A 14,487-nucleotide genomic window follows, 5' to 3' on the forward strand; every position below is an offset into this window, starting at 1 on the left:
TAAAGTGAACTTGAATTGTGGTACTGTTTATTCTGACCCTAGTGCTGCATCTTACGTCCGTACCAGAAAGTTGCCTCCATGTAAGACTGTATATGCAACATCAGGGCCTTTGGGCATCCTGTAAGTCCCTGAGTTGTGATGCCCCCATGAACGCTTTTCATTCTTTTTTTCACTTAGCCCGAAAAACACCTTAAGTTTATAAGAGCTGTAAGAACCCCCAATAAAATGATCTTTTAATTAAAAATAGATAAAAGTCTAAGTGTAGAATTTTGTAAATGCTATATTAAAACCAAAAATAAACCAACTGCTGTCAAATAAAGTCCAATTCATGGCGAACCTATATAAGGTTTCCGAGACTAAATCTTGACAAAAACAGACAGCCTAAACTTTCTCCCATGGAGCAGTGGTGGGTTAGCCTAACCGCCAGCACCACAAGGGGTCCCTCAAATGCTAGATGGCTCCAATCCAACCCAACCTGCTGCAGCCTACTCTTCCATACCAACTTGTAGGGACCCTTCAGGACAGGGGAGAACTGCCCCTGTGGGTTTCCAGGCCTGTAAATCTTTAAGAGATCAGATAGTGTCGTTTTTCTCCCTAGGAGCAACTTCAGACCTTGCAGTTCTGTGAGAGAGAAAGACTCAACTCAAAAGCCACTACATCACCAGGTCTCCTTAAGTGCTGTATTAAAAGGATTCGTTTATAAAATACGCATTAAAGAAATAGAATTTTCATATTCTGTTAAATATCGTAAGGTTTTACACTTTTAATCCGTATATTTTTCTCTTCCCTTGGCTTAAAGAGAAATCCTAAACGCTGCTACCCTCTGCCTTTTCTAAGTTACAAAGGTTGTTCCCTAGATGCCTTTAGTCAGTGGTTCTCAACCTTCCTAATTCAAGACCCTTTAATATAGTTCTTCATGTGGTGGTGACCCCCAACCATAAAATTATTTTCGTTGCTACTTCATAACTGTAATTTTGATACTGTTATGAATCAGGCAACCTCTGTGAAAGGGTCATTCGACTCACAGATTGAGAACTGCTGCCTTTACCTGTCTGCTTTTCTCTCTCACACAGCTTGGCAACAGCTGTACCTAGGACGATTCAAGCACTTGGTGTTGCATTTCCACGTGCAAGCAACCTGTATCCCCAGGATGACCTCTTTCCTCTCAATGTGTGGGAACTTCTTGTTTCCTCTCCAGTGCTTGCTGGAGACTTTGTGGTCAGCAAGTGATTTTAACTGAGCACTGAGAGAAGGAATTGTTGGCAACTTCCATTATCCAGTGTAGTTTGGTGTGCTTTGTTTCTTGACCAGGTAATACATTCACTTCAGACATCATTCAAAACACATACAAGCATATTCAGTGAAGAGTATCTTGCTTTCCCAGCTTTGTCCCCCGGTCACATCGTTCCCTCCCACAGGGACAACCAGTATTATAAGCTGCTTGTATGTCTTTCCAGAGATTTTCCTATAGCATAATGTTCAAAATATACTGAAGGGAGAGAAAAAAGGATACTTGAGTTAAATCTGGCCTACAGTATCATTATTAGTAATGCCTTAATGCATTTAGCTGTGTCAAGTAAATCCTGTAATTATGTCAAAAAGTACATTAAAGATGTACTTCTATGTGGATATCATTTAAGACATTACCTCTATGTTCTGTATAGAATGCCTCTCTGTCCAGTAAAGGAGGGGTTAAATTGGAGAGTGCAGGAGGCCAGGCTATATGTATCCTTTCACCTTATTGATTCAAGTTATCTGCTCAACAAATAATCCAAGAAGCCAAATTATATGAAGAATACAGTATCAAGATGGAAGACTCATTAACAACCTGCAGTCTGCAGAAATCACCCTTGCTTGCCCACAGTGAAAACCATATGAAACCCTGAATAATGAAAGTCAAAGACAACAGCCTGCAGTAGAAATTACACCTGAATGTGAAAGAAAGTCTTTAGAGCTGGCCTGATAAATGTCATCTAAGAAATGAGTTTCCCAAAGTGGGTGATATTGCCCCATTGGAGGCACTGGAATAATCCAGGGGTGTGCTGCACAAGCAGATACCTACACTTTATCGTGCATTATGGGACTGTAATACGAAAGTTCTTAACTGCTGGGGGGAGTTACTGAGTATGGTTTGTTTTTGTTGTTTTTATCTGAAAAGGGGTTAGTGTGCCTAATAAGTTTGGGAACCTATGTTATAAAATGAACATTGTATCGTTCTCAATCTCAAGTTGTCCACAGTCAACTGGAAGAAGCAGTATTTCTAATATGCGATAAAACAGGAATGTGTGGGAAACCACCTGGTGCTCTTCAAGAGAAGAAGGAGACTTTCTGTTGGACAGAGTAGAACTGCCGCTTTGGTCTTCCAAGACTATACCTCTTTATGGGAGTATAAAGCCTCTTGCAGTAGATTGTGAACTTCTTGAAACTGAAAACGATATAATGTTCAGCTTTAGTACAGAGCCAGGCACATGGCTAGATAAATAATTTTTTTTTAATGTAGAAAATTAAGCTGCGATTCGGGGCTTGGATGACCCATTAGTTTAACCAGACTCCAGCGTGGCCATGGAAAGTCATTTGTTTTGTTTTTAGAGCATTTCTGAGATTGGAGATTTTTGTATCTGTTCTCTTGTAGCCTGGGTTCCTCCCAGCAGTTAGTTAATCTGGAGGAAGAGCTCAGATGCAGATCATTTGTTCCAGAACGAGCTTCCAGAGAACCAGAGTAGGGGCTGTGAATGAGAGCCGATACAGGAGTGCTGTTGAGCTGACTCACAGTTGTGGGAACCTAAAGCTGGAACGTTGCTGGAACCTTCTGAGGAGCCCTGTGAGTGCACCTCCAAATTACCCAAGTGAGGGCCAAAAGAGAGGAGCATTTCTCCACCAGCTCTCATCCCCCCCATTAGAAATGTGTTTCAAGTGGGGTTTTAACTCCCTTGTCTCTCAGTGTTTGCACAGAGGTGCCCTACTCAAAGATGACAACATTTCCATAGCAGAAAGCAAGAGGACAAAGACCAAGGAGCTGCTGCTGGTATACCTGCAATACAGGGTTGTTCCAATGAAAGGCAGAGAGGAGTAGGGGGGCTTAGCCCAGTCTCCCCTGTATAGTTCAGATCAATTGCATTCCCCATTCAATTCAGTTCATCTCAGAGGCGTCAAGGTGGTGGTCTCTACAACGCTGCAAAAGACTCGATTCAGGAGAGATGATGGACTTGGATCCATAGTCCCCGATGCTTCAACTGTGTGGGAACCGTATCTGATATTCTCATTGTAACAATAGTCAGAGGTCCATCAGGGAAGCTTCACAGCTCTGAGCTTAGGGATAACGGAATTGTTATAGAAATTGGGCCTAACAAACAGGAAAAGCTGGGGAAGTAAAAGTTTAAAAGGGTAAATACTGGGAGCCATAGAAATAATGATCAACCGATCAATTGCTAAGAAACCAAGCCTATCCATCCACCCACTGGAGTGCAACTGCAAAGGGGAAGTGAAGAACACCAGCCGTTGTCTCTGCATCTGCAGCCAAACACCTGCTAATGGGCACGTGGCCAGTGTTGGTCAGCAGGACTGAAGTTGAGAAGAAGAGCTGGATGCAAAGACAGACAGGACCCATTGATACCTCTGTGTCTGCCTGTCACCACATCTAGCTACAGTGACTTAATAAGTAGTGCCTACTCCTTCATTTGTACCTTCTCATGTTTTCTTTGGCAAACTAACTTGGAACCTAACAGTGACAGAGGTTGTAGAAAACACTTCTAGCGTAAGCAAGTTGACACATAACCAATCAGCACAATCTCCTTCTCGTGTTACCCAGCCTAGGTTTCCATTACTCTTTGCCAGTGATTCAGCAGGTCTGGGTTGCCTCCCAGGCACGGTGACCCAAACCTTCACCCCATAAGTGTTTGGACTTTTAGTTGCCCTATCCATTGTTGCCACAGCTACCCAGGTTCCATCAGCATGAGACAGAGAAGCGTGGGTTCCAGATGGACTCCTTCCTGCTCCCGTGGTAGCTGTATCAATCTGGCGCCATGGTCCAGAAATCTACCCTCACATGTCCCTACCCTACCTGCCAGTACTTAAGGTCAACTCCTGCGAGTCTCTCCCTCCTCCCAGACTTGGGATTGTGTTATGCTACTCAAACTGCTATGAATATGATGCTGGTAATTGCTTGGGAGCCTAGTGAGAGGAAGGAGAGAAAGGAGAAACCGATCACATATAGCCCCCTTCCAGGGGGACAGACAACAGAAAAGTGGGTGAAGGGAGACTGGTCGGTGTAAGACATGGAAAAAAAAAATTATAAATTATCAGGGGTTCTGGATGGGGGGCGGGGGGTAGGGGGTGATCTGATACCAAGGGCTCAAGTAGAAAATGTTTTGAAAATGATGATGGCAACAAATGCACAAATGTGCTCGACACAATGGAGGGGTGTAAGGATTGTGATAAAAGCTGTAAGAGCTCCCAATAAAATGAGTTTTAAAAAAAAAGATAAGCTTTAACATTCTCAGCTTATCCACCCAAAATAGCCCCATTCTAGACCTTTGTATATCTGACTCTTATCAGGACCCAGATTTTATCCTGGAAGACTTAACCAAGGCTTTGCCTTCGGGTCTGTTTGTAGCCCCGCTCTCCTTCAAATTAAATCTTGATCCAGGGGTTTGGCAATCTGCCCTGCAAAAGCAGAAATAAGAGTCCCTTTAAACTGACCTGTAAGTCTTCTGACTTTGATAGAATTCCTCGACCTGACAGTTGGCTAACCTGAGCCATTATGTATGCGTGTGTGTCTACCCCAGTTTTCTTAAACTAAAGCCAACCAAAAACAAGTGTACTGCCATTGAGTTAGGTTCAACCTTCTAGGACAGGATGGAACTGCCCCCATAGGGTTTCCAATGCCATAAATCTTAGTCACGTTGATGGGCATGTTGACGCCCCAGTCTTACTCCCCATACTCTTCACTTGATCCTTGAGGGACTGAGAGAGAGACAGAGGCTGTGCTGGAGCTGTCCAGGGAGATAGAGGATAGTCGGTTAGTGATAGAACAGCCAGAGGTCAGAGCCCGCAGGCTCTGACCTCCTTGTTCAATGCTCCTCTCCCTGGATCTGGAATCGGTCAAGTACACGGACACAGCTTTTTCTCTCACACCCATTTGCATTGTATGGCTTTATTTCTAATTCTGATGCCTGCTATAAGCCTTTAACCTTAAACCTATTGTATCATCTTGTGTTGCCCAGCAGTGGGGAACTTACTGTCTCTCCTCCTCCTTCCCCTCCACTCCTCTTCCCACCCAACCCCAGTATGAAGGTCTGAATCTCTAAGCTCTTCGACCTTTCCGGACTGGCCTGAGCCAGTCAGAAGGTTTCCCACGCACCCTGGTGCTCTGAGGGTCTGTCTACCTGGGAGCGGCAGGCCTCGTGAGAGTAAGCAGACAGCGCCCGATGCTTTACTGAGGAAACCTGTTTTAGTTAACAGAGGAACATGAAGAGAAAAACTAAAGTGTTGACAATAAAAATAGAACCCGATCCTGCTTAACATGTAGCAGAAACAACTACTTGTTAGTAAATGTCAGATAGTTTGTTCTACTTTATATTTCAGCTTTGTGTGTGTTCAACGGATTGCTCACATCGGCTGTGTAGCTTCAGTTTTTTTTAAAAGAGGTCTTTTTACCAGCACTCAGGGTTCGAAAGAAAAGATTTCTTATGAAAAAGACAAGGAGGAAGAGTTAAACATACGCAAAAATAATTTTAAGAAGTTTTCTTTCTTTGTACCCCTCTCTCCCAGTCTTACAGTAACATTGACAGTCTCCTGGAGCAGAATGCATTGGCACCTGTTAGCCATTACATGCCAGACGGAGTTTTCTAGTACAAGAAAATTCATGAATAAAAGCTTTGGAGTTCAGCCAAAAGCTGTCTGGCGTTGCAGTGCAGTGAATTACGTGCTCTAGTTCTTCTGGCCATAGTCTTCGTAACTTCCACTAAACAACTGGGTAGGACTACGTCGATTGGGTGTATTTCCTCTTTTCTCCCTGAGTCTGAGTAAGAAAAGGTGAGGCAAGATGCTGATATGATTATATGGTTCAGTTGTGTGTGATAGTTAACAGGGTTAGCTGTGATTGTAAAAACTGGGACCTCGAGCTGGGGTTGCTCAAGTTGTCATCGCGTTATATGTAAAAAGTACCATCTTAGGAGCTGGAAGGGGGGCTCTCACTGTCAACAAGAAATAGGCAGGGGTGGAGCCTGTCTTTTGGACCCTGAAATATCCCTCTGCATTGAGCTGCCTCAGTCCCAGGAACAGAAGCCTGTGGCGGCAGAGGAGCAGCAGAACCAAGAGCCAGAGCACAGACCGCAGTGGGCAAGGAAAGCTGAGTGCAGTGCCTCCAGACAGTTCCCGGGAGCAGCTAGGACCCACAGAACTAGGACTGAATGCTTTCTGATTGAGGCTTACAGGAGTGGTGTCCACTTGAAGCACTTGCAGCAGCACTAGAGGAGCGGTATAACATTGCCTGAACAGGGCAGAGGCCAAGGACCAGAGAGAGGCCTTCCTGCAGGCCTGATAGAGAAGAGGCTACCTTGGCTGAAAGAACTGTGCGGTGAGCGTTTCTGAGCCTGAATTGTAACTATTAACTTCCCTACTAAGCCTTATAAATTGTGTGATCTGTGAGTTCTGCATGGCTTGTTGCAGTGAGTTACACCAAAAGAATGGTTGGTGACAGTATTGGCAAGGGAAGAAAGAGGGCGGAAGCATCCATAACCCCTTCATCCCCAGAATCAACCAGGGATTGATGACTTTCTCCTTTTCCCTTGTGTAGGCAGTCATACATGGCCCCACAATGAATTACTGTGGGTATGCCAGCCACTGCTGGGTAAGAAATAACCTGGGACAATAAGCATTTGTTTCTCCGGAGTTTGTGTAAAGCAGCCAAGGTCGCTGCGGTTGCCACTGTGGATAGGTGGGGTGGGGGTGGTTCTGTTTCCCACCCTGTTCATTGTCTTTTTGAGAACAAGCTGGCATAGTTGATTCTTATATGCAATGGCAGATGGCTAAAGGGAAAACCCAATTCCTGTAAGTACTTTTTAAGCCTTTTATCACATCATATCCTCATAACATTTCTTTGATCCAGAAAATATCACTGTTCCAAAGTATAAAGGTGATGTGTAGCTTGCTTGAAGAAAGGGGTGGGATCTGTGGGGACTAGTGGTACCTGGCCGAACAGCAATTAATGTAGATGAATAGTTTAAGTGCTGAAATTTTAGTTAAATATATATATATAACAGTAATTGTGATAGTGTATGTCATTGTCTTTAAGGAAAGAGAGAGACCATGTGCTACTTGATCTGTCCGTGGGAGTAGAGTCTGTATACACCATAGGGAGCGGGAAGGACACGTTCCCTCAGAAAGGTAGTGCTACTCTGTGAGGCAAACAGGCTTTCTTTGTACATAGCCTGGAGCTGGATACCCTGAGAGTTCAGTCCAAAGTGGCTGCAGACAGGAGCACAGAAACCAAGAGTGAGCATTCAGGGACTTTGATAGTAGTTTAACACTACCATAATAATTCAAGGGACTTTTTCTTGAATTTTATTAAAGCTTTGGTCCATGACAAGTATGTTAGTCCAGGTTGACTAGAGAAACAAATTTCATAGACACTCATGTGTATAAGAAAGAACTTTCTGTGAAAGAGCAATTGTATATTGAGAAAACATCCCAGCCCACTCCAGATCAAGTCCTTAAGTCCAATTATTAGCCCATATGTCCGATACCAATCTATAAATTTCCCTTCGGACTCACGCAAAACATGTAATGAAACTGAACCCAGCAAGATCACAGGCCAGTGGGTGGAAAGTCTTGTGGATCCAGTGGTGATAGAAGCATCTCAGCACTGGCGTGGGTCTCCACATGGCTCCTCCAGCTCCAGGGCTCTGGCTCCACCAGCATAGCTCCATGTGCCTTGTCAGCAGGAAGTCAAACAGAGAGAGTGGCTGCCCTCCAGTGAGCTATATCGCCGAGCCTCCAAATGAGGTCACCAACCTCCGACGTTTAAATATACATGTCACCTTTCATTCTTTATCTTTCTTTTTAACCTCGTCCTGTATCCTAGCTAGGAAGATTATAACACACCCTTTTAAATAGCCGCCTTTTCTCTCATTTTCCCTGCTTCCGCCCCAAGCCCATCTATCAGCTTGGCTCTCCTACCAGGTGGCCTCACCCCCTGCACTCCGTGCCAGCACCTGGTACAGAACTGTAGACCGTACCAGTGCTCCGCTGACTACACGAGGTCTCCTGGGCCTGGCTCACTACAAAATCATGAAAACTATTCCAGAACTTTCCACATCCCCCTCTTAGTTAGCATTTACTCATGCCTTTGGGTCTCTTCTACATGCAGATTTCCTTGTGGTAGACTCAGTGTACCTTATAAAGCTCTTATTTTCATGTTTGGCAAAGTGCATTCATCTTAGGTTTACTGACACCAGCTTTGTAAACATCACTTTACCTTTGCCAGGGATCCAGCTTAAAGAATAGTGCCTTGTGCTCAGCCCAAAATTTGATGCACCAGCCTCCGCTCCTCCCCTTTTCTTAGAGGGTCCTTTTTTTTCTTAATCATTTTATTGGGGCCTCGTACAACACTTATCATAATCCATACATACCTCCATGTGTCAAGCACATCTGTACATCTGTTGCCATCATCATTCTCAAAACATTTGCTTTCTACTTGAGCCCTTGGTATCAGCTTCTCATTTTTCCCCTCCCTCCCCGTTCCCACCTCCCTCATAAACCCTTGATAATTTGTAAATTATTATTATTTTGTCATATCTTACCCAGCCCTACATCTCCCTTCACCCACTTCTCTGTTGTCTGTCCACCAGAGAAGAGGCCATATGTAGATCCTTGTAATCAGTTCCCCCTTTCTACCACACCTTCGCTCCACCCTCCCGGTATTGCCATTCTTGCCACTGGTTCTGAGGGGTTTATCTATCTGTACCAATTGGGATCATGATAGTGAGAGGGGAGGAAGCATTTAAGAACTAGAGGAATGTTGTATGTTTCATCATTGCTATGCTGCACCCTGACTGGCTCATCTCCTCCCCATGACCCTTCTGCAAAGGGGATGTCTAGTTGCCCACAGATGGGCTTTGGGTCCCCAATCTGCACTCCCCCTCCTTCACAATGATAGGATTTTTTTTTTTTCCCTTGATGCCTGGTACCTGATCCCTTCGACACCTCATGATCACACAGTCTGGTGTTTTTCTTCCATGTGGGCTTTGTTGCTTCTCAGCTGATGGCCGTTTGTTTACCTTCAAACCTTTAAGATCCCAGACGCTATATCTTTTGATAGCCGGGCACCATTAGCGCTTTGCTGAAATCACTTCCTCAATTACCTGTGATGTTTCCCTGACAGAGTACCATAGCAGAAAAGGGGGTGAAGACTGGCTTTATGTACCTCCATATTGACTACTAGCAGCACTGTAGCACCTGTCCTGGGGATCCCCCTATTGTCTTCTCATCTTTTGTGCTGTCACAATCGCCTAAGGATTGGGATGACCCTGGAGTCCACTGCTGCCCTTTCTTTTGGCCACACCTCTGAAAGTTCTGAGCTTATCATAGAGCAGCCGGGGTAACCACAGCCTTTCTGCCTCTTCTTATCAGAATGGTTTAGTTTAGTTTATCGTAAACTCTGCTACAAAGAATTTCTTTCCGATGGTCACTATTTTCTCTTCCACAGATTTTACTTGTATTTTACCTCTATACATGGGAGCTTAAACCCAGAACAAAAAAATCATATCGATGTGAATGAGGGGGTGGGGGGGGCAGTCAGAGTGGAGACCCAAAGCCCATCAGTAGACAATTAGATAGACACAATATAAGTCACAAATAAGAGATGAGCCAGTCAAGGTGCAGTATGGCACCAGTGAAACACCTTTCCTCTAGTTATTTAATGCTTCCTCTCCTCCCACCCCCCCCAAATCATGATCCCAGTTCTACCTTACAAATCCTACTAGACCAGAGCTTGTACACTGGTACAGATAAGAGCTGGAAACACAGGGAATCCAGGGCAGATAAACCCCTCAGGACCAATAATGAGAGTAGTGATACCAGGAGGGTAAGGGAAGGTGGGAGGAGAAAGGGGGAACCGATCACAGTGATCTACATATAATACACATACCCCCAGGGGGATGAACAACAGAAAAGTGGGTGAAGGGAGACAGCAGTTGGTATAAGACAGGGAAAAAAATTCACGTTATCAAGGGTTCATGAGGGAGGGGCGGTGGGGAACGGGGACGGGGAGGAGCTGATAGCAAGGGCTCAAATAAAAAGAGAATGTTTCAAAGACAATGATGGCAACATATGTGCAAATGTGCTGGCCACGATGAATGTATGGATTGTGATAAGAGCTGTAAGAGCCCCCAATAAAATGTTGTTTTTTTTTAAGTTTGTGGGGAAATTCCATCACCTTTTAATTCTGTTTTTCCGAGAACTTTTTTAAGCTCCCTTATATAATGAAATAACTTCCCAAAGGAAAATAGCTGGCTCTCCTTAGTTCCTCCTCCCCTGCTCTGTACTCTTACCGTGGCTCTGTGTCTGTCCCCAAGATCCCGGTTCGTTTGTAAACCACTTATTTCTTCCAGTGTGCCAGAACTAAGACTCAAATTAGTATAACACATCAATCTTTTGTCTGTGTTCTGAGAGGTTAGACTGTCGACAGTGCAGGATGTTCTATTTTTACTGGGAGGACACTTTTAGCCACTTTCTTCAGAGGTGGCTTCCCGTTCTCTCACAACTGTGCTCTCGACAGTCCGGGCTCACCCATCTTCTTCCTCAGGCTGGCCACTTCCCACTGCTTCCCACGTTTCTTCTTTCCTCGTCGGGACAATGCTTTCTACTAGTATAGCTTGCTCGAGTGTTTGAATTTGCACATAGATGTTGCTTTTTCTTGAACTCAGGACTCCCTGCATTTTTCTACAGCTCCGTTTCTGCCGAACGGCAAGTGTTCTCCATATGGCATATTCTGTTGTTACCCCATCCACCAAGTCTTGGTGATTTCCATGAAATTTTATTTATCTTCTTGATTTCTCTCCGCCCCCCAACTATTGCTGCTACTTTTAAGTGTAGTGCCTAGCATACTGATGTTCAATAAATAATAATTATGATTAATCTCAAGAAGTATTTGCCTTCTCTTTTAGGCTGTGAGGATATCATTGCTGAGAGCATCTCATTAGATACCTTACTTGCTGTCCTCAAGTGGAGCTCTCATCCATATGGCTCCAAATGGGTGCACCGGCAAGCTTTGCATTTCCTCTGTGAGGAATTCTCCCAGGTCATGACTTCGGATGTGTTTTATGAACTCAGCAAAGACCATCTGCTTACTGCTATCCAGTCTGACTACCTACAGGTAACCATTTATACACCTCTCAACTTCATTGTTATTCATATGTGCTCCCAGAAATCCACCTGTACCCCATCCTAGGGTGTGGTAGCAGGGACGAGAAACAGGCTGTGATCAGCCCACCCAGGAATGCCCTCTTCAGATTTGTCCAACTTGGTGCCTACAGGTCGCTCATGCACACTGTCATTCCACATTGTGACCAGGCACAGATCCTGAGCAGCCCTACCCAAACAGGCTAGAGGCAGGAGATATGATCAAAAGCACATCCCAGGAGTGATGTTCCCGACTTCCATGAATGTAGTGTCAATATAACAGATACCTAGGTTGTAGGCAGTATCTTCAACAGCACAGAGTAAGAGTTGATGATTTCTGATCGACTTAATTGAATATTAAAAAAACTGAGTGTTGTGTGCTCTGTTGAAGTATAATGTTTTCAACTATTTTTAATCAGATGTCATTTTTAGCAAATTCTTATGCCCTTGTTTTATATGTCAATCTAATTTGGTGATTTAAACTGAAAATAGCTCTAAAATGACACAGAGCCTATATTTTGGTAGAGTGTGTTTAAGCTTCATATTTTTTGCTTTGACTGAATTTTATAATTTTAATACATAAAGCCATTGGGCTAGTTCATATTTCCTCGTATGTACACTAGAAATTACAGAATACTACATTTGTCATATATTCAGCGAAAGATTATTAAGTGAATTTTCACCATACTTTGACGAGAGTACAAATGTTATCATTGGATGTGATTGATTTAGGGTCTCTGTTCAGGAACCTTGATTCACTGCCCTGACCCATAAGGCTGCATGCATTATATTTAGGAGAGTTAGGCTTTGTTAGATTACTGTCTTGAGGATCTTTGCACTTCTTGGAAAGTGAAAAACTTGGAGAGCAGTCCTTGGCCGTAAGCTCTTAAGTAAAGACAGGGGTACACTGCTGCTGCTTCATAGACTGTATTAGAAGATTTCTCCGGGTCAGCCAGGGGAATAACTTCCCACCCAACTGTAGTAGCCAGCACTGCTCAAGTCACCGCCCCTGTGGGAAATCGTGGTCACACTGCAGTCCTGTACTTGTTCTTTCCTTCCTTGTCCATCTCGTCCCCAAATCATTGAAAAGGGAAAATTAATTTGAAATGCACATGGAGCACAAAATAAAAAATTAAAATATGGATAAAAATCTAGCTGGAGCCAAGAGTGAGCTTAATGGATAAAACACATGGGATTGAGTCTTATACATTAGCTGTTAATGGACTACAGATTTAAATATGAGATTTCAAACAGTCAGTGTAAATAGTAAAACATGACAAGTTGAATGCTATATTATGAGGTAGGAAAAGTCAGTGAGATTAACAATATATGTAATTTTGCTGAAATAAATGGAAACCATTTTCTATTACAGGCAAGTGAGCAAGATATCCTTAAATATCTGATTAAGTGGGGAGAGCATCAGTTGATGAAAAGAATAGCTGACAGAGGTAAGCTTGTAGAACTCACTGGTGCTGTGAGGCTCTGGTGGTTTGCACTTTCTTCAAAGCCTACTGAAATGCATGCTTGCGTGCCCATCCGTCTTGAGAACAGACACGATTGCCTGTGTAATAAAAAATGTTACAATCAGGACAATCCTCTAGTGGAGAGGATATGGTGTGTTAGAAATAAGTTTATTGGAACATTTTATTTGGCCATTTTAAAAGGATAATTTTATTCTTGATTGATTCACAGATATATTAGAATGCAAATTTTCCTATAACGATTAAAGTATTAAAAAAGCATATTGTTGTTTTAAATATTCTGGAATTAGATAGTGATAATGGTTCCACACCACTGTGAATGCGTGGACTTTGACCCACAAAACAAAATCTTTTAAAATGGTGCATTTTATGTTACATGACAGTACGTTGTTTATTTTAGAATGTTGTGGAAGGAGAAGGAAGAATATCAGTTCTGAATGACTCCTGCCTGGAGATAAGAGTTTAGAAGCATCACATGTCGGGGCGGTGTCTAGAGATAGAGTTTAGAAGCAACACATGTAGGGGGCGGTGTCTGGAGATAGAGTTTAGAAGCAACACATGTAGCAACACATGTAGGGGCAGTGTCTGGAGTTAAGAGTTTAGAAGCATCTCATGTCGGGGTGGTGTCTGGAGTTAGAGTTTAGAAGCAACACATGTCGGGGTGGTGTCTGGAGTTAGAGTTTAGAAGCAACACATGTCGGGGTGGTGTCTGGAGTTAGAGTTTAGAAGCAACACATGTAGGGGCGGTGTCTGGAGATAAGAGTTTAGAAGCATCACATGTGGGGCAGTGTCTGGAGCTAGAGGTTAGAAGCAACCACATGTAGGGGGCGGTGTCTGGAGTTAGAGTTTAGAAGCAACACATGTTGGGGGCGGTGGGTGGGCTTCCTGCTTGAGAAGCTTCTGATTTTCTAGCATCCTTTTGCTTATTTCCAGGATCATACGCCACACCCCTCCTTCTCCTCTCCCGGAATGTTGGGTTCTTTTTATTATAGGCCCCAACAAAACAAGTTTTGTTAAAAAGTACAGATTTCCCTTGTCCTTTTTAATAGCTTTATTAAGTTACATTTATATGCCATAAATGTTGTCTGTTTAAAGAATTCAAGTCAGTGGGTTTTAGTGCATTCATAGACTTGGCGTGTCAAATTTTTAAATCTAGAAAACAACATGTTAAATCTGCCTTTATGCCTCTTCATAGTGTCCCTTCAGTGAACTCCAACCAAAGCAGTCCAGAACAAAGGTGGCTCTCCTTTTTACTTCACATAACTTACCCATCTATGGTCCAAAAACTTTATTTGATACTTAAGCAGATTTGCAATATTTTTTCCATCTGAATATCATTATAAAAATTTGGAAAGTTTTTGAAATCCTTAGATAGATAGATAGATAGATAGATAGATAGATAGATAGATAGATAGATAGATAGATAGATAGATAGATAGAGATATAACATTACATAAATATATGGGCTTGTTCGTTGGTGTAAGGCTGGTAAAGATGGACTGTTTTGTTGTTTGGGAAGATAGTGAGCATTCTTGGGGCGGGGGGGCAGTCCTCTTAAAACAATTATTTTCTAAAAATAATTTATAAATTATCCAGGGTTCATGAG

General features: G+C 43.2%; 1 protein-coding gene across 2 annotated transcripts in view; it reads left to right on the forward strand.

Annotated features, from left to right (window-relative positions):
• The window catches only part of BTBD7 (BTB domain containing 7), a 65,530-nt gene that overhangs the window by 23,697 nt on the left and 27,346 nt on the right, over positions 1-14,487 (forward strand). For both annotated transcript variants that reach the window (XM_004698772.2, XM_045288251.1), the window contains exons 3-4: positions 11,166-11,374; positions 12,773-12,848. In XM_004698772.2, the coding sequence (XP_004698829.1) occupies positions 11,166-11,374; positions 12,773-12,848 (285 nt within the window). The remainder of the gene's footprint in view (positions 1-11,165; positions 11,375-12,772; positions 12,849-14,487) is intronic.

The sequence above is a fragment of the Echinops telfairi genome, unplaced genomic scaffold (genome assembly GCF_000313985.2).
Source record: "Echinops telfairi isolate 266 unplaced genomic scaffold, ASM31398v2 ScPeMD7_18;HRSCAF=68, whole genome shotgun sequence".
NCBI classification, from domain to species: Eukaryota; Metazoa; Chordata; class Mammalia; order Afrosoricida; family Tenrecidae; genus Echinops; species Echinops telfairi.